The sequence below is a fragment of the Serinus canaria genome, chromosome 10, assembly GCF_022539315.1.
Source record: "Serinus canaria isolate serCan28SL12 chromosome 10, serCan2020, whole genome shotgun sequence".
Lineage (NCBI taxonomy): Eukaryota > Metazoa > Chordata > Aves > Passeriformes > Fringillidae > Serinus > Serinus canaria.
The window spans coordinates 14,980,595-14,998,969 of record NC_066324.1 but is presented as its reverse complement, the minus strand read 5'-3'; the positions used below and the strand labels follow the sequence as shown (position 1 = coordinate 14,998,969).

At 40.0% G+C, this 18,375-nt stretch overlaps 1 protein-coding gene across 5 annotated transcripts in view; it reads right to left on the bottom strand.

Annotated features, from left to right (window-relative positions):
• The window catches only part of TJP1 (tight junction protein 1), a 68,566-nt gene that overhangs the window by 33,686 nt on the left and 16,505 nt on the right, over nucleotides 1–18,375 (bottom strand). For all 5 annotated transcript variants that reach the window (XM_050978347.1, XM_050978348.1, XM_050978349.1 and 2 more), the window contains exons 2-6: nucleotides 7,361–7,417; nucleotides 2,963–3,087; nucleotides 2,645–2,747; nucleotides 937–1,216; nucleotides 269–372 (exon numbers count right to left, since the gene is read on the bottom strand). In XM_050978347.1, coding sequence (XP_050834304.1) covers nucleotides 269–372; nucleotides 937–1,216; nucleotides 2,645–2,747; nucleotides 2,963–3,087; nucleotides 7,361–7,417 — 669 coding nt within the window. The remainder of the gene's footprint in view (nucleotides 1–268; nucleotides 373–936; nucleotides 1,217–2,644; nucleotides 2,748–2,962; nucleotides 3,088–7,360; nucleotides 7,418–18,375) is intronic.

Here is an 18,375-nt window from a genome sequence, read left to right as displayed (position 1 = left end):
CTTCATACTTTTTCCAATAGTCTTTATTATGTATTTACAGTAGGCATTATTTGTCTGAATAACACTAAGGGAATAATACCAAAAAAGGCTTGGTAATTTTCATTTCCTTAGAGAAGTTGATTCATATTAAATCTGATCTTTGAAACAATTTAATGAAAAGTGACACACCTTCTGCTAACTATAATCATGTTACTGACATAGCCAGTTCTAGGCAGAGTTCTAGCAGAGAGTTTTGCCTTTGAACAATCATCACCACCATACACTGTACCTTCAGTACAACATCTCCTTCCTGGATATTGCCATCTCTTGCTGCCAGGCTATCCTGTGATATTTCTTTCACAAATATGTGACTTGCCAACCGCAGACCATACTCTTCATGATAAAAGAAAAAGGAAAACTGATGAGGTTACAGTAGAAAAGAGGGAGGTATCTGGAGATGTACAACACTGCTCTATACAGCATTTACACAAGCAACACAAAGAGGAGAGTGAACTTGGCACACAATGGGCTGCAGCAGGATATGTTATATCTTTACCATTGTATCAGTCTCTTTTTCTAACACTGCCTATAATCAGAGCTGTTGCTCAACAGCTTAATTTAGGTGCTACCTACAATTTTTCCTCTGCCAAACATGACACCCACTACAGCTAAATTGTAGGTATGTAGCTGCTGACTACCAGATGTTGGCTGCAGCTGGAATTTATTTACACTATATAGTACTTTACCCTTAACTAAGCACACAGATTTTGGAATATGAAAAATAGAACCAGAAATACAATAGCACTTTTTGAGTTTTCAGCCAGCTACTGGTAAAATGGGCAAACTGGTCGCAGCGCCGTTCATTCATCCCACACAGCCTTTAACACAACACTGAGCAAAGCAGGTGGCCTTTAAAGACCAGCAAAAGTTTTAGCAAGAGATGCACACACAAGTTACCTTCATTTTTCCTGGATTTCACCAGCGTGACTTTGGTGGGCTTTGCAGGCTGGCTGGAGCTGACAGACCTCCTGTCTGACCTGGGAGACAAGCTCCTCTCCCTGCTGGCGCTGCGGTCTCTGACCCAGCTCTTCTCGTGCCTCCTGCTGGCGCTGGGGCCGCCGCGGCTGCTCCGTGGGTCCCGGATTTCCTCGTCGTAGCTGTCATCCTCGTTCTCAGACACCGGGTCAGGCTCTGCTCGAGTCACTGGGATCTGGATTTTCTTCATCCTTCGGATAGTCTGCAACCCAACAGCAGGAATCAGCCTCTGCCTGTGCAATGCTAATGGTGGTACTAAATGTCAGAAGCCAAGCTAATCCCAGCATTCAAAACATGCAGATGTATTGGTGAACGCTCTGAATTGTTGCATCCTCATTATAAAATTATATCCAGTTAATACAGGATTATTATTATTATCAATACAGATTATTAAAAACCTGTTTTTACAGTTCTTTTAATCCTTTTTAATGTTTTGCACAAGTGGCAAAAGGGTAACAATCAACAGCCTTCGTAGCACAACACCATATTCTGTCTTCAGAGCTGCATATTTGAATGCCCTCTCTTTGCTTAAAACCACAAAATCAGTTACTGGCACTGCCAAAACCCTTTTTTGCTAACATGTAATCTAGTGCATTCTCAGTATGCTATTGACAGTGATTCTCCTCAACTTTGAAGTCTCTCAGTCTTCCAAAAAAATGTTTATGCAAGACATGGAGGAAGGGGAGCAGTCACTCTGGAAGTTCAAAGTTGGTTTGTACAAGATAGACAGCTGGTTCCAGAATATGAGCCAGCCTTGTTCAGAGATTTGCTTGCTGTGTATTACAGAACAAAACCAAGTTCTACCATAAAGTTTTCACTAATTACTTTTTTTTAACCTAAATCTACACACTAAATATTTAAGATACTGAAAGCCCTGCACAGCTTGCCACACATTGCTTTCTGTAAGCTTTAAAGAACTGCTGCCAAATCTACAAATGCAAAACATCACACTTTCTTTGCAACTGCATTAAAGCACAAAAATGCACTGAAAATGTGTCAGCAGAAAAGCTCTTCTACAAGCACTAGAAGTCTGTTTTCATTAATTTAGAAACTTCTACACATTGTGCATTTTTTGTTCTATTCTTTTGTAACATAACCCCCAAACTTCTACAGAGAACCGGATTCCTACCCTTTGGTGATGACCCTTTTCTGTTTTGCAAAAGTTCAAAAACCAACCACTTAGAATAAGCCAACAAAATTATAGGAATTAAAGTAATTATACTTTATTTTGGCAAACTGTTTACTGAGCACAAAAAGAACTGTTAGTGCCTGAACAGCTTGTCCTTTAGCATACACCAGCCTTTGAAAAACTCAGTAAAAGTGTATCCAACAAAGTAAACAAATATTAAACAAAGCCGACTTGCCCCAATTTGGCAATCTGAGAACTTTACCACGAAGAAAAGGAGTCTGAATTATCCTGTGCCATACTATGCAACCGTCATTATTCACATTTGAAAAACATTTTGAGTGACCCACTTGATAAACATACCATGATCATCACTTAACCAGACACACCCCACAGGTGTTATTCACGTACCCTGCATCATGCCTGTATTTTATGGCAGACATTACACCATTTCACTTTTGCTCTATGACTGTAGAACTTTAAATCTTCAAGACATTCACTTACAATTTTGGCATTCTTCCCACTTTTCCTCAGCTGCTGAACAGCAAATGCGTGCTCGACATTATCCATTGAAACTCCATTAACCATTGCAACACGGTCATTTTCTCTACATGAAAAACATCACAAGGCACAGTATAAATACTTTATGCCAAAAAGAAAGTACTGGTGAATAAGTGCCCCCAAGCAAACTGTCTGTATTACAAAGCTACTACACCAACAGTTACAGACAGACAACTTGAGACCATAACAATTGGGAGGTTAAGCTAATACTGACAGAGATGAATGCCCCTGAATCAGCACCAGGTAGATTTTGGCACTTACTGTAGCAGTCCTTCTGCTGGGCCTCCTTTCAGCACATCAGAAATAACTATTGATGTCTCACCACTCTGAAAGTGAGGATTATCTCTTCCTCCAGATATTGCAATACCAAATCCAAATCCAGGGGCCTATAATGTAATAAGAGAAATATTTTTACTTTCCAGTATCTAATGGTCACAATTTGCATTCCCATGCCAAACACAAAAACATCCCATGAGATCAATACAAGTTTTTGAAAGAAGGCAGGATCAATGAACCAATCAATGTGATGCAATCCAGTAACAGGAGATAGATTAAAAATAAACACTTTTAGAATGCAGAGACTTTTGGAATAACTACCCAGTCTCTTCCAGAGATTAGAGTTCTCATTTGCATTTTTATGGCCTAGACCTTAGGTGGTCATCAGCAAGACCTCAATCTTCAGTAAGCACAACAAACCATTGCACCGAGCTGCAACTCTGACTCAAAGCCTGTATCACTTCCTGCAACACTTTCTTTGAGTTTCCCCATTATGGAATTTACCCAGCTCGACCTCACCAGCTCAGGAGCTGCCAGGACTGCAGCACTCAGTAGTATGACTGCAGGCTCAGTTCTGAGGAAGAATACCAAGATCACTTGTACCATTAAATACATCAAAACCTTGTCAGCACTTGCAAATCATCTGCATCTTAACAAAAGTAATTTGCTTCAATCTTTTCCCTCTAGGGTGACCTGCCACTACAGCAAGGTCAATGCCTCTGAAAAGTTATTCCTGTTAGATATTTCAAGATACAACAATGATGCTTACATTTCTGCCTGGAAGCAGCAAGGGTGGGAAATAAGCTTTCTAAATATAACTGATCTGCAAACCATCTAGCTCTTTTACCATTGCCCAGAAAACATTTTGAGAATATTACCATTTAAATGCTGTATTTCACTCAAGAATTTATTCTGAAATTTTCAACTACACAAAATGCAGTCACTCTACAAAAGAGATCAGGTTTGGGTCCATCTCATCCCTCTATTTTACACAGCACATATTTTGTGCTGGCAGACTTCACCTTCTCTTTTTCTGACTTTTTAACAAACATGACCCATCTTTAGCAAGGAGTTTCATAACCTTACTGTGACAGCAGAGGCAACATGGCAGTCTGCATCTGGCTGCAAGACACATGATGTTCAGCTTTTTGGACATTAATTACTGCCCAAAACCAACCTGTTTGCTATTTCCTCCCAAAATAGAGGTCATAAAAAGATGTTTCAGTCTTGCCTGTAAGCAGTGAATAGGAACAGTACTAAAATACAGATTTGGAGATTCACTGTTCAGAAGCTGTTAGTCCACACTGTTGCCAAGAAGGAAGTTGATCTAAGTGTGGGGGACTGGGGAAGGGCACACCTCACTGCTTCTTTTATACCTATTTTAATTCATTAGAGAATGAACAGACTTATTTACAAAATACATCCTACACAGATGAACCAGAAATCATGGCAGGTATGCAAGAATTAAGTTAAACTTGGTGCCATGAAGAAGGATCTTAAATGAACTTGGTTTGCATTGTGTTTGGGTGGGGAAGGAAAGGGTGAAAAGAGAAAACAAAGACATTTATGTCAAACTCCATTTAAACATTCTCTACCTTTCCTTCACCATAAACAAAACTATTTTTAGAATTCTCCACTTATGGTAAGGAATACAAACATCAGGCTAAGGGCAGCAGAAACTCACTGGTAACCTTATCTTGCTGCTTGCCATACTACTTTTAAAAGTAGATCTGCAAATCAAATCACCAGTATGGAGATGACTACATTTCATACTTTGATGTTCTCTTCCAGAAGCCCTGATGCAGTCTCATACACAGACAGAAGTTAAAAGGGCCTACAAGTCAGATAAAGAGTTTCTAATAAAATAAATCAACTTCTTCAGAAACACTCTCAATTCAAAAATCAAATCCTAAATCCTTCTGAAAATTTAAGTGGTCACATAAGAAATCTTCTAGTAAAAATCAGCCTACCTACTTTCCATTTTATCCTGCTGCCTATCATCATCTTGAGAGACAACTGATTATCAGAACTGCTCTCTGAAAACTGAGCCTAGCTCCTAGACATGGCTGGAAATAGCAAGATGTTGATCACTACAGATTATACAAGATACTAACATGTACCTTAAGTAAAACTGATTTAAAAAAAATCCTTGTATCAGAACTTCACCTGTCAGATGTTGTAGTAAAAAAACACAAAAAAGAAGAGCTGTACTGTTCTACTTTCCCACAGTGATACAGCGTGGGACAGGCAAAAGGAGAGACATACCTGGTTTCTGTGCTTTGGGGGAAGGACACACATCTACCCAAGACACACAGATCTTAGCTCCAAGTAGGGAAAAAACCATGTGATATACCAACTACATGGTTCCTCCTTCAAGTACTTTGCAATTAAGTATATAAACCCAGTAGACCCTTCAGTAAAAGATAAACTGTAGCTACCTAATAAACTTGAACTGAATCTGAGACTGGCTCAATCTCTTAAGAGTTAAGCAGCAGCCACTCCAGGAAACTGGAAGGGTGGTAAAGAAAAGCAACAAAAAATCTTGGTGAGAAATTCCAGCCTCAACTTGCCAAAAAACTTTCTAATGAGTCTTTTGACAGTAGTGTTGGTATTCATTAGTAAACCTCTTCCCAGTGTTAAAGATAATTCTAAGCATATATTTGTTTAATATTAGCATAAGGGGTTTGGTTTTGTTATCTGGCAGATGGAAATAACTGTTTGTTTTTAACTGACTAAATTAATGCTATTGAAGTTATTAGCAGTACATATCATCAGCTTTCAACACCTAACTAAGAGCTACTTAATCAGGTAACAAAACAATCATACCAGAAGAGTTGGCAAAATTTTGGCACATAAAAGATCATAATCAAAATTATAATCAAATTATACTTTCACATCAATGAACTTCTGACTACGCTGCAAGTGCAACCAATAAGGAGATTTCTGGATCCCACCAGTTATTTAAAATTTTGTTCAAGGTTACACCATATTGTAGCATTCCATTGTTTCTTTGTGCACAGACTAAATGTCTCACTTCTGGTGTCACTGAAATTACTGCTCCAATTGACCAGGAAAAGACACCCTTCAAGAGAAAATGAACTATCACCAAGCCTACGAGCCAACCTTGTATTACACTATGGCATTTTTTGTTTGATTTTGACTATAAAGCACTACTGATTTAATCAGTAATATGAGAAAAAAAATGAAGTTTATAGAGATTACAGGGATGACTGGACAGCTTCAAGATGAAAACATAAAGGGCAATTAATTATATATAGAAATAACACTTCTTGCTCAAAAACTTATTGACCTAAAAACGGCTGGAAGCTTAAAGAGTAGCCTAGATAAGCATCACTACACATTTCCATTTTTACTTATACTTTCAACATGTGGCTGCAGTCAGAGATGGGATACTTTGTCAGCCTTCTGGTCACACTGAGTGAAACTGTTCCCTTCACTAAAGGGCACCTGGCCCAAACAGTTACTAAAGGCTTTAGTGTTGTTGATTCAATGTATCATCAGCTAACAGGTCTGACAGAGAATTCACATTTGATCTGCCCAGCTGACCGACATGTACATATTTTTGTCCAAGGTCCATTCATCCCATCAAAGGTACAATTTTAAAATGCCTTTATTCTATGAGGAACTGAAGGCAAATGATATAACTCACTCCCTTGAGTTCCTCATCTCCCTGGTTTTGGGATGAATACAGCATTTGGACCATGATTCTGTGGCTGCTTTAATAACAAGTTGCTGCCAGAAGTGACATCCCACCCTGCTCTGACCTTTCCTAAGCAATTCATTCCTTACTGACTCTCCTGTACAGCTTCATGATAGCTGCACCAGAACTCCATTTAATTCAGGAGTAACTCAAACAAGAGGAGTCAGCCTAAATGCAAAAGCAGTCTCACTATTCACTGGTTCCCAGCACACATTCCTTTGTGCAGGGGACACATTCTGACCACCCAGAACCACTACTTCCAGCCAGTGGTTTAAGAAAGTGGCAAGCAAATACAGTTAGTTTTGAAAACATGTATTTATATGCAATTTCATTGGTTTATGTCCCTGCAAATAAAGTTTGAAAACTGTCACACATAGTTACAGCACTGCCATGAATGAACACAGATTTCTGCCTCCCTTCAGTTAGGTTCAGATGTAATCTAAAGCTTTGTTTCTAGCATGGTTATTTGTAGGCAGGCTTATCTCTGAAACCCAACAACAAATAGAGCTATCACATGCAGCTTTTACAACACTTCTAAAATTAAACAGGGGAATATGACAGTTTCCTCTCCTTTTACTTCCTGACATCTGGCTTTTTCCTATTGTTTTCAAAAGCTACCAGTATCCTGCGTTAGGCACACACAGCCAATTGTATGAACTCACCCTGTGAAGAGTCACTGTGTGTTGTTCCCATATAGCTGTTTCTTCCATTGTTGTGCTCTAAGGAGAAAAAAAAAAACAAAACCAAAAACCAAAGATTAGACTTCACTTTCAATAGTTGTGTAATACCACAAGCAGAAACTTACATTCAAAAGTAGCATTAATATTCATATAGAATAGCTACAGAAGTAGTTGGCCAGGCTCATTCATTACACATTTCCTGCCTTTATATGTCACAGCTGAACTTCCTGTGATCCTGTGGAAGGGGGCAGGGGGAAAAATAGGCAAAATAGATTACAGAGCTTGAAGTTATAAAGTTCCAAGGGAAGGATTTGAAGTATATTTATGATATAGGCTCTCTTGGTCGCTCATTAAGATTGTAGTAGATGTAGGTAGTCCAATCAGCTGTATTTATATTCAAACATTTATACTTACACCCTCCTTTTGCTTGTTTTAACTCTATGCAGATTACCACTAATTCATGAACACCCAGCTACAGATTACAATACCTGTGCTACTGCATTATGCACACAGGTCAAATTTAATGGACTGCAGTTTAGTGTAGGCTCATTATTTTGGTGAACAGTAGCACGGCAGAAATTACAAGGTCCTCTCTAAAGTAACTAGATTAAACAGTAACATTATGACAATATTGACATACCTGCATTTCTGCTTGAAAGAGCACTACTTAGTGTGCCACGACAAGCAAACATTTGGAAAGGACAAAATAGCATGAGGGAGGAAAACCCAGCAGAGCCCAAGGCCTGAAAACAGGCAGGAAGGCAGCAGGAAAAGCATAGGGAACATCCTGCTGCTACATTTTCTACCTTTCCAGAGGGAGTGTCCAGCGTTTTGCTCCATACCCACCCCCCTCATAAGCATGCAATCCACTAATTCAAGAACAGAATCAGAACACAAACATCCCTGCAACATGGAGGTGATGGTTTTTTGAAAACCTTCTTTGCTGTCCATTTGCTTCAGTTACAGTAACTCAGTCACTACAACAAAAAGTACTCTGCACTTTTAATCCAGTCCTGTATCACAAGGAACAGCAGTAGGAGTGTTTACTCTCATAAACAGCACCTCTGAAAACTTTATCCAACTTCAGAACATTTGGATCTGCAACTGGGTTCAAAAAGCAAGTTTTTCTCATAATGCCAAAAAGCCCAGCATTTTTCCTCTGCATTTTGTGCTTGAATTTCAAGGGCCAGGATGTGCCACATTACTGCTCATTTCTCTTTCAGGGTTCATTTCTCCTGAAAGTGCTGTTGCAACTTAACTGTGACGTATTTAATTCAAACAGCTGTAATTCTCCTCAATTCAGTACCAAATGTTGCTCCTTTGCATTATAAATTTATTAAACTCTACCCCAAAATTAGATTATTTCTCTTCAACTTTTAAAACGCAGACCAAGTATATACTAAACCAGCAACAATTTACACACACAAAGCCATCTTTGAAACAAAACAGAATGTTTTGCTTGCTAAACGGTCAAGGAATACTGATTTTCTTCCTTATTTCTGATGTTCTCATTCTGTCTTAGTTTTGGCAAGAGCTTCTCAGGCTAAACATCTCATCAACAAGTGAAGACTTATCTCTGCAAGTAAACTTGTACAGCAAAAGCTGTAAGCAGCTCCTGTTCAGAAGCAGGTACAACAGGAATCCAATAAAGGTGTAATTTACAGTGTAATTGGAACAGGCAGCCTCATTTTTACCTGCAATGACCAAGAGAAGCTAACCCTGCTCATTCACTGTGCTTGGCCTGGCAGCGCTGTGCAGGTCCAGCCCTGGGTCAGCAGCACAGCCCCTGAGCCAGCACTGCCCCAGCTCCCTGGCTCAGGGTGCCTGATTTCCATGGCTCTGAGTCCCTGTGCAGCCCTGCTGGAGCTCAGTGCACAGGGCAAACACCACCCATGGCTCTGGACATGGCACCAACTGATAAAACCCAGTTTAACCAGCTCAGCACTGCTCCCACTGGATCTAGGAGAACTGGCAAACCCAGATTTGCCAGGTTTGGAGCAGGGCAAGATAACAGCTAAGCCATGAGTAAGAAAAAAAGAAAATTTGGAGCAGGGCAAGATAACAGCTAAGCCATGAGTAAGAAAAAAAGAAAATTTGGAGCAGGGCAAGATAACAGCTAAGCCATGAGTAAGAAAAAAAGAAAATTTGGAGCAGGGCAAGATAACAGCTAAGCCATGAGTAAGAAAAAAAAATTCCCTATGTCACATGCTTCTGAGAACTGTGAGAAGATTCACTACTTCATAAAAAACCCCAAGACAAATGTAAAAAAAACCCAAACCAACCTCACAAACTTGTCAGCCTTTCCAAACCTGGACAGGGCACTCACTGCTCAGTCAGACTCAGGCTGCCATTTTTAAAGCCCTTCTCCTTTCTGCAGAAGCTCATTCTTTCAATTTTGTTCTCCATTTCTTTGTTCACACTGTTGCTATGACCTCCCCTAGATTTTACTAATACATCCATTTCAAATGCACAAGACTTGGAAACATCAAATATCCATTAGTTACACAGCAAAGCAAGTAATATGTTATTTTCATTCTTTCTGCATGCCCAAACAGTCCAATCAAGAACAGTGAAAGCAGTTCAAAGGCAGTCTGAGGTGAGTGTTGGCTTTGACACAAACTGCTTACTTCAGTTAGTTTCTGATCTGTAAAGAATTGCATTCACACAAAAGACCAAGGGAAGTTTGAAGAAGACCTGTGAAGGTACTCACCCCACTTAGCACTGACAGCTGAGGCAGAAGAATGAGCCTGTGCTACCATTCCTCAGCTGAGGTCCCTGCTGCAATGCTGCTCTTAGGCTGTACCCACAGTGCTCTATTTTTCATGCTATCCACCACTAATTTAAGGAAAATCAAGGTGACTCAGCAGGAGCTGAGAAGTATATACAGCCTAACACTCAGAAACATGGAATAAAGGAGAATAGTATGATACCCCAGTCTAGAGTTATAATAATTTAAAAGAGACCCTTTAATACCTTTGAAATGCAAGTGGACAACATTGCAAACTCCCACATCTGTATTACCAATGACCTTACATCCCAGAATCACACTTAATTTTTAAGGCTGGAAGGGACCTCTGAAGATCATCCACTCCAACCCCCTGCCAAGGCCAGGTCACCTGGAGCAAGTGACACAGGTATGTGTCTGGGCGGGGTTGGAATGTCTCCAGAGGGGGAGACCCCACACCCTCCCTGGGCAGCTCTCCCAGTGCTCTGTCACTCTCTAAGGAAAGAAGTTCTTCCTCATGCTGAGGTGAAACTTTCTGTATTAAATTTATGGCCATTGCTCCTCAGCCTGTCGCTGGGCACCACTGAAGAGTCTGGCACCATCCTCCTGGCACCTGCCTGGAAGATTATTTATATGCATTAATGACCTCTCAGTCTTCTCCAGACTAAACAGATCCAGGTTTTCCCTCATAAGAGATACTCCAGACCTTCATCAACTTTGTGGCTGATACTAGACCCTCTCCAGCAGCTCCTGGTCTTTTTTTGTACTGAGGAGTCCAGAACTGAGCACATATATTAAGAATAAAAAAACCAGAAATAATGATGGTATCATGACTCCTGTGATTTAGTTGATGCTTTTGCTTTATTAAAGTGAAAAGTTTCCTAAAGCTCATCCTAAACACTGTTATAGAGACAATTAGTATTCCTAGCTCTGTATATGGGAAATGGATGTGTTTGTGGGCTGGGTGTTTTATTACTATTTAAAGGATAGAGTCATACATGACATTCCAATTCATCAATATGGAAGTTATGAAACTTATCATTTACCCAAAATCTTGGAAACATCAAATCTTGTTCAACTCTTTCATCTTTGGAATTGCCCTGAGAAATAAACATTTCAAAGTAAACATCTTTTCAGAAAGCTCTCTTTGTGGGCTTATAAGAGTCCTTCAAACAACAACTGGTTTTTTTTCTTCTTCTCAGCATATTTCTTTCCTTCTTCTCATGAGCTGGTTTGATTGTTTATATTGGGGGGTTTTGTGGTGGTTTTTTTTTTTTTTTTACACCATGCCTTTTCGCATCCAACTTTTACCTTTTCACACATATCTGGGTATGTGTGCACATGCACACTTATGCTTTTCTTTTAAGCATCTTGACGGAAAAAACCAACCCAAAAAACACCAGCTGCTGAACTGAGCAATGCAGTGATGCTGCAAATGGCATTGCTCAGTTTACCTGCACTGCAGGTGAAAAAGCTGTTGCCAGCAGCAGCACTGAAGCCACCCACAGCCTTGAGAAGACAGTTCTAGTTTACATTTGGAAAGCTTCAAAAAAATAGCCACAGAAATTAGTATTCTACCTTAAAATAATGCAAGTTCCCAAGGGCAGGTTTCTTGCAGATTAACACTGTTTAGATTTCTACACCTCAGCTCAGACTAAGGCCAGAGCTCCTACACATTCTTGAAATCCAAGCACAAAGTTTCCCAATGTTTCTTTCCAACTCTAGGGGGACTTACTTGAGGAATTATTGTTCCCTTTTTAACTCAACTGCTTTTCACAGGAAGTGAATTTTATTCCAAACAACAAGATAGATTTTAAGTAATTGCTTCCTCAATGGTGATCAAATTTTGACACATGAGGTCAAATGAGTTTTTAACCATGTTATTTCTTAGTAAAGTTTAACAGTAATTTTTGATAAATAAATATAAGTGTTAAATATCTTCAGCTGCCATCCATTCCCATACATTCCTCACGAAGGTCAATGAGATTAAGACATTTTCAGAGAAAATAACATCTAGCTAACTACCTAAAACAGATTTTCCTCTGGACTACACAAGAGGAACCTCCTGTGGGAAGCACTAAGTTGGCATTTAGTGTCTTTGGTTTTTCAGATCAGCACTGACAGCTGTCCTAAGGACAATAAAATGAAGGAACTGCTTCTGCTACCTCAGGGGGTTTATTGCTCCTATTCTCCACAGCACACAGTGGGGAGAGGAAAGGTGTCTGACAGCTGGGAGCTCTTTCAACCACAGCAAGCAAACCACAGGAAGTGAAGAGTCAGATCACAAACCCAACCACTGAAAGAACACCAGCTTTGCTTCAAGCCTGCAGTCTCATGTTGTGTACACCATACTTACAATAAAATGCTCATGTCAAAAAACATTCCTATTTATCCTGAAAAACTATAATAACTGTGACAGTGTTCTTAGTCAAGACACAAAAAGTGAGAAGAAAGAACTAGTATTGGGCTACGTCAAAAAAGGGGAAAAATACTATGTCTACTCTATATATACTATATAATACAATATTACATATAGTATTATCTGCAATATTATATTTAGAGTGAGTTAATCTTCAGAATGACACACCAGACATACATACACCTCACCCATCTTGCTGCATTTAAATTTGGCTTCTAAAATTAATTTTCCATTATTCTTGGGGAAGTCCAGTTTAGCAGTAGGATGTTATTGAACTTCCAAGTTCTAAAGGTTAAATGCAGAATCAATACATTTTGACTGCACTTGTGGGAACAAGAATTAAAAGTGCTTATCAGAACGATCAGAATTTGAAACTCTTATAAGAATTTCTTATGTTTGTTATGTAATACATAGGGAGTGATATTTATCATTCACTTAAAAAAAAACAACATCATCAAAGTCAATATCCAAAACACTCAGCTTCCTGAGGAAGTATAAGAAAAGAAAACACAATCTTGCTCAGCCAGCCCCGAACAAGAAATGAAGAGGTCATTTCCCTCCACACAGCATCCTTCAGCACCCAGCTGCAGAAGAGTGCTGTTTCCAACACTGACCAGGATGACTTCCTACAGATTCTCACCTTTGTCCTTGTCTAGTTAAACTACAGCCACCTTAAATTCCAACAGATTCCCTCCAATTGTCTTATCAGAAAAGCCTCCAGCTGACTGGGGGCAGGGGGCCCATTTTTTAACAGTTGTTCCCCAGAAATTAGAGCAATGAGGTCAGAATCCCATTATCTGACTGATTTTATCAACTGAAAGGAAAGCTTTGTCTTCCATAGTCTAACACATACACAATGCACCACAGCCTCTCACAGGAACCTCAGAGTTATTGAGGTATTTCAAACACTGGCAGCCAACTCCTGGAGCAAGTGCAGGCAGTCAGGAGAGTACTGAGGCAGGGTCACCACAGAGAGCTGCACATTGCCACAGCTGCACTCCCACCCACAGCCTGCTATGTCTGCCCTACACCCTGCAAACAGCCTGGACCTTTAGCTTTTCACTGGACCATCATTCCAAGGAGAAGAACTGCTTCCCCTGAACCTATTTCTGAGAGAAGATTCAAGAGATCAGACTAAGGACTCTGGGACTGCCCCAGAGCATCAGGTGCACGTTGTTTGTCTATTTGATTATCACCTGTACACAGCAGTGGGAAATGCAGGAGATAACACACACACACTAAAGGACTCCCTTGAGATGTGTATAAAAAAAACTTTGCAGCATCACTGAAGCTTAGAAGCCAATCTTTAGTCCCACCTTCTGTCTGAGTGTACATCCACAGAAGTGACATCAACCATTTCTTGAAACAGGAATAATAACCTTATTCCTCTCTGAGGCATATGGACTAACCACTGAAAGTACAGCAGTGCTCACTGTAATTTTTTTGCATTTGGTATCTTGGGTTCCAAGCTCTAATGGAAAGTTCCACTCCTCCCAAACATTCACCTATATTAAACAGCCCACCTCATGAAAAGTCTGTATGAGGAAAACCACACTTCAAGCTGCTCTTCAGATGACAATGCACAATTCAAGTTTAAAAAAAACCCAACCAACCACTAGAATTTTCAACACTGCATGTCAGTAAAATGAACCTACTTTGATTAGATCACTCTGGAAGTACAAAGTCTCTATAATAGTATACATGGACAGTTTGAACAGTACAAGTCATCTTTACCTCACACAGAACAACCTTGAGAGGAAAAGCTAGGACTAAATATATACACACACTTTTAACAATAACTAGGTTGTTGAACCATCCCACTCAATTCTCCCTGTGCTTCCAAAACCACGAGACACTACCTTACTCAACAGAAGTGCCTGCTGATCTAAAATCCCAAAGGTTAGTTGCTATCTTTTGAACATAAAGATACTGCACGCATCCAAAAACATTCCTTAATCACTAGTTTTCTTGATGAATTTTTCTACAAGAGACATTTTTGCTCCAACTTCTGGGCACTGTTCTGTCCAAGCTATAAAAGCAGCTCAGTGTTTAACTCCCCACATCCATGTACTTCCCAGCTTGTTTAGCATGACTCACTTTTCCAGAATGGCCTCTCAAGTCCAAGCTTCACACATCACAGACAGGATCTTAAAACCTTTTGCTTGGTGGTACTGCTCCTCAATGCAAAAAATACCAGACCTCTCTCCCAAAAAAAGCCCTAATCAAGAACTGTATGCACAAATATGGAGGGATGCTGCATTGTAGTTAAATAATTAAATACTGGATTACAGATCCAGTTAAATCTGAGTATTTATAGAAGTGTTTATGACACAGGCCTAGTAAATCACATTATCCATGAAAGACAGAAGGCTGACACTCAGGAATAAGGCAAAACAAAGCAGAGTGCAAGACCCACATGCAGCTACATCTCAAATGATCTCAGGTCAAGTTACTTCAGATGAAGAATGCCACTCAAACACCCTGGTAACAGTATCAGCCAGCAGCTAAGCAAAGCTTACCAGCTCCTAAGGGCTAAGGCGTGGGAAAACTGTGCTGGAGTTTGGGATCCTTGTCTGTTTTGCTTCTTTCCATTTTGCCTTCCAGCTGGCAGTGAAACCACGTAGGATCACAAACTCCAAAGTGCTGGCAGTAGTGTTTCACAGATCACTACTCCAGGCCAGTGCACCAGCAAAAGATAGCAAAATCACACAGAACAGAGAGGCTAAAAAAGCAAAGTGGCAAGCCACGTTTCTCCCCTCAGCAAGGGATGTTGCCCCAGAGAAGCACAGACAACTTAAAATTTGCTTTTGCTTTGAGTAGTTTCTCTGCCATACTGACCTAGGTCAGTATTATCAGAACCTAAAGATTCCTAATTTAGAGTATAAATTTTAACATGTAATTGAAAGGATTTATCCTCTCATTATTTACCTCAAATATGATTTTATTTTTTGTATCATTTCAAAACCAAGATCTTCAAGGAACTTATGAAATATTTCAATTGTTTAAATCTCAGGATGCAACTTGAAAAGCAATTATTTTACCACGATACAAGCAGCTTAAGAAGCACACACTGCCCTCCTAGTAGTTTCCATCCTCAAAAAAATCCCCTCCATCATATCTTATGCAAGAGTTGTGTGGTCATTGTTACCTGTACCCTCACCAGTTCCTCTCAACTCCAACAACAGCAACTGCTCCAGTTTGGAAAGCAGTCCTGGGAATGTAAAAGCTCAAACAACAGCCTCCCACCAAAGTAAAAGAAGCCCTACTGGAGTGCACACAGCTGGGACCAGTGTCACAGCAACTGACACAGCTTAGAGCAGCAAACTCCAGTGACACACTGCCTACCTGGTGGGTTTGCTTTAAAACCACAGTGGTGGTCAAAAGGTGGTGCAGACTGCCCAGGAAGGCCATGGAATATCATCCTTGGAGGTGCTCAGAGCTGATCTGGACAAGATTCTGGGCAGCCCTGTAGGTGACCCTGCTCTGAGTATAGGGCTAGACTAGATGATCTCCAGAACTCTGTTGAGCTCTAGATGATCTGACCTCATTGTTCTGCAATTATTCTATAAATCAGATTTGGTGAAAACTGCCTTGAGCACAGACTTGGACTAGGTGATCCCCAGAGTCCCTTCCAACCTTAATTACTGTGTGATTCTATGTAAGTTGAATTTCCAGCACATTTCTGGAACCAAATCAAATCAGCCTACTGCAGACACAACCTCCATCTCTACTCTTACACACAGCTTGGTTTCAGTGTTTTATCACTCATTAAGAACATTCCCTGGAGTTATTCCAGTTTGGTTTTTCCCTTAAGGGAGGAGAAGAGCACAGTATCAGTACCAAAGAAAGCAAAATAATCCTGTATTAGCTTTATAAAAGAAGCCTAAATAAATCATCTCTGGCTTATTTAAAAAGTACAAAGGTGAAATGCACACAAGTAAAAGGTACGTCCACCAAGAAGTAACCAACATGAATACAGACATCAGAGCAGCAGTCAAAGCATTCAAGCACTTCACCTGAAGATAGAATGCCTCTCACCTTGTTTTTAATCAAAAGAATCATAATCCAGTTATCAAGCACTGCACCATATAAATTTTAGATCATTATACTCTGAAGATCTGTCAAATAAGAGCCTCAGGACAGGTAACAGTATCCCACAAAGACAGAACTGGGCTGATTTTCCAAGATTAGAGCTTGCAAGTATGAATAAATGTTTAAGAGGCTTGCATTACAATCCCAGTTACAGGTGCACAATAACAGCCTTGCATTGTGACAATTAGCTTACAGAAATTAATTTCTCTTTAAAATTTTGAGGGGGGTGGGAGAGTATTGCTTGTTTTGTTTTTGCAGTCAACATAGGCACCCCTGAACTATACATTCTCTTGTTAATATACCAAATTCTCCTAGAAATCTCCTAGAACAGTTGAAATACAGGGGTTCTGAACATGTACACACACACTACATTTTGCCTCATGGAAGCAGCTGACAGCTATTTTTGTAGTAACAGGATTAGAGGGGTGGGAGTGTGTTTCCCTGGTATTTTACCCCTTGAATCTCAGTATGAAGAAATATGTCACTGGGCAGTAAGACTTTCACCCCTGCCCTGCTTGTGGGTACAGAATTTCTTCCTGTGAATCTCAACCAACCATTCTTAGTAAGAAATTTCAGGAAAAGTGTCCTTCCCTACCCTGAACAACCACACACCCAGATGGCATCTTCCCACCCTCAACTTGGGTAACTGTCAGTTAAGAAGATTCAATTTTAGCAGTCACATGGCTACTAGAGCATCTCCAGAACACAGTACAACTCTGAGCTCACATTAACTTCACACATCCAAAGAAAGCAAGTCTCAAATCAAGGATGCAGAAAGACAGAAGTTCAAAAAGGAAGAAGAGGGTAAATAATGCTAAGTCTTCCAGATCCTTGAAAAAGAGTAACTTCTTGTGTTAGAAGTTGTTAGTGATTTCGGAGTGAGGACACAATGGTAACAAATAGTTTGGTTTAAAAAGCACAATACAGGGAACACAGCAGGGTTCTGTTTTACTTTCAAATGCAGTGCTTGTGCATTGAGAGGGGAAGAGAAACAAGTCCAGGAAGTCACTGGGAGAGAAGAGAATGAAAACTAGAGCAGCCATACCCCACCCCCGGCAGGAGATGGATGTGAGACTTGGATTGGGAGGACAAGGGAACAAACACCACCACAGCATTCAAAGGGCTTATTCAGCTATCAGCAAGGTAAACATTCCTAAACCTTCTTATCAGGCAAGCAGAAAGCACCTCATTTTTCCTCAGCAAAAAGGACTCTCCCCATTCTATTAACATCTAGCTTCCATATTACTTCACCATGAAATGGACTTTCCTATTTTCTGAAAACACCTACCTTGAAGAAGTATCTGTTTAAGCAGGCAATCTACTACACTTTGAGAGATAGTTGTGAAGTGTCAGTCTCTCCTTGCTTATATGCACATCAGTCTGTTCCAGCATTTTCCTGATGAAAAAACTCTTTCTAAAGCTAACACATTAATGATTAGTAGGTGTGACAGAAAAAAACCAGCGTGCTACAATTGTCCCTGCATTCAATCTCCAAACTGAGTAACATAGCTCTGACAGAACTCAAAACCAGGTAATAAGTTGAAGGTGTAGAAAGAAAAAACCACTAAGATGGATTAGTCAGTAAAACCAGTATTTAAATTCTGAACATATAGTGCCGAAGAAGAGATGGGGGAAAAAATTCCTTTGCTTTTTTCAGCTAAGTTGTTCCATAGCATTCAGCAGCCCACAGACCTGCAGATGAGCTCACACATCCCAAGGAACATCTTCCTACAGCTCAATCAACATCTTCATTTTTATCAG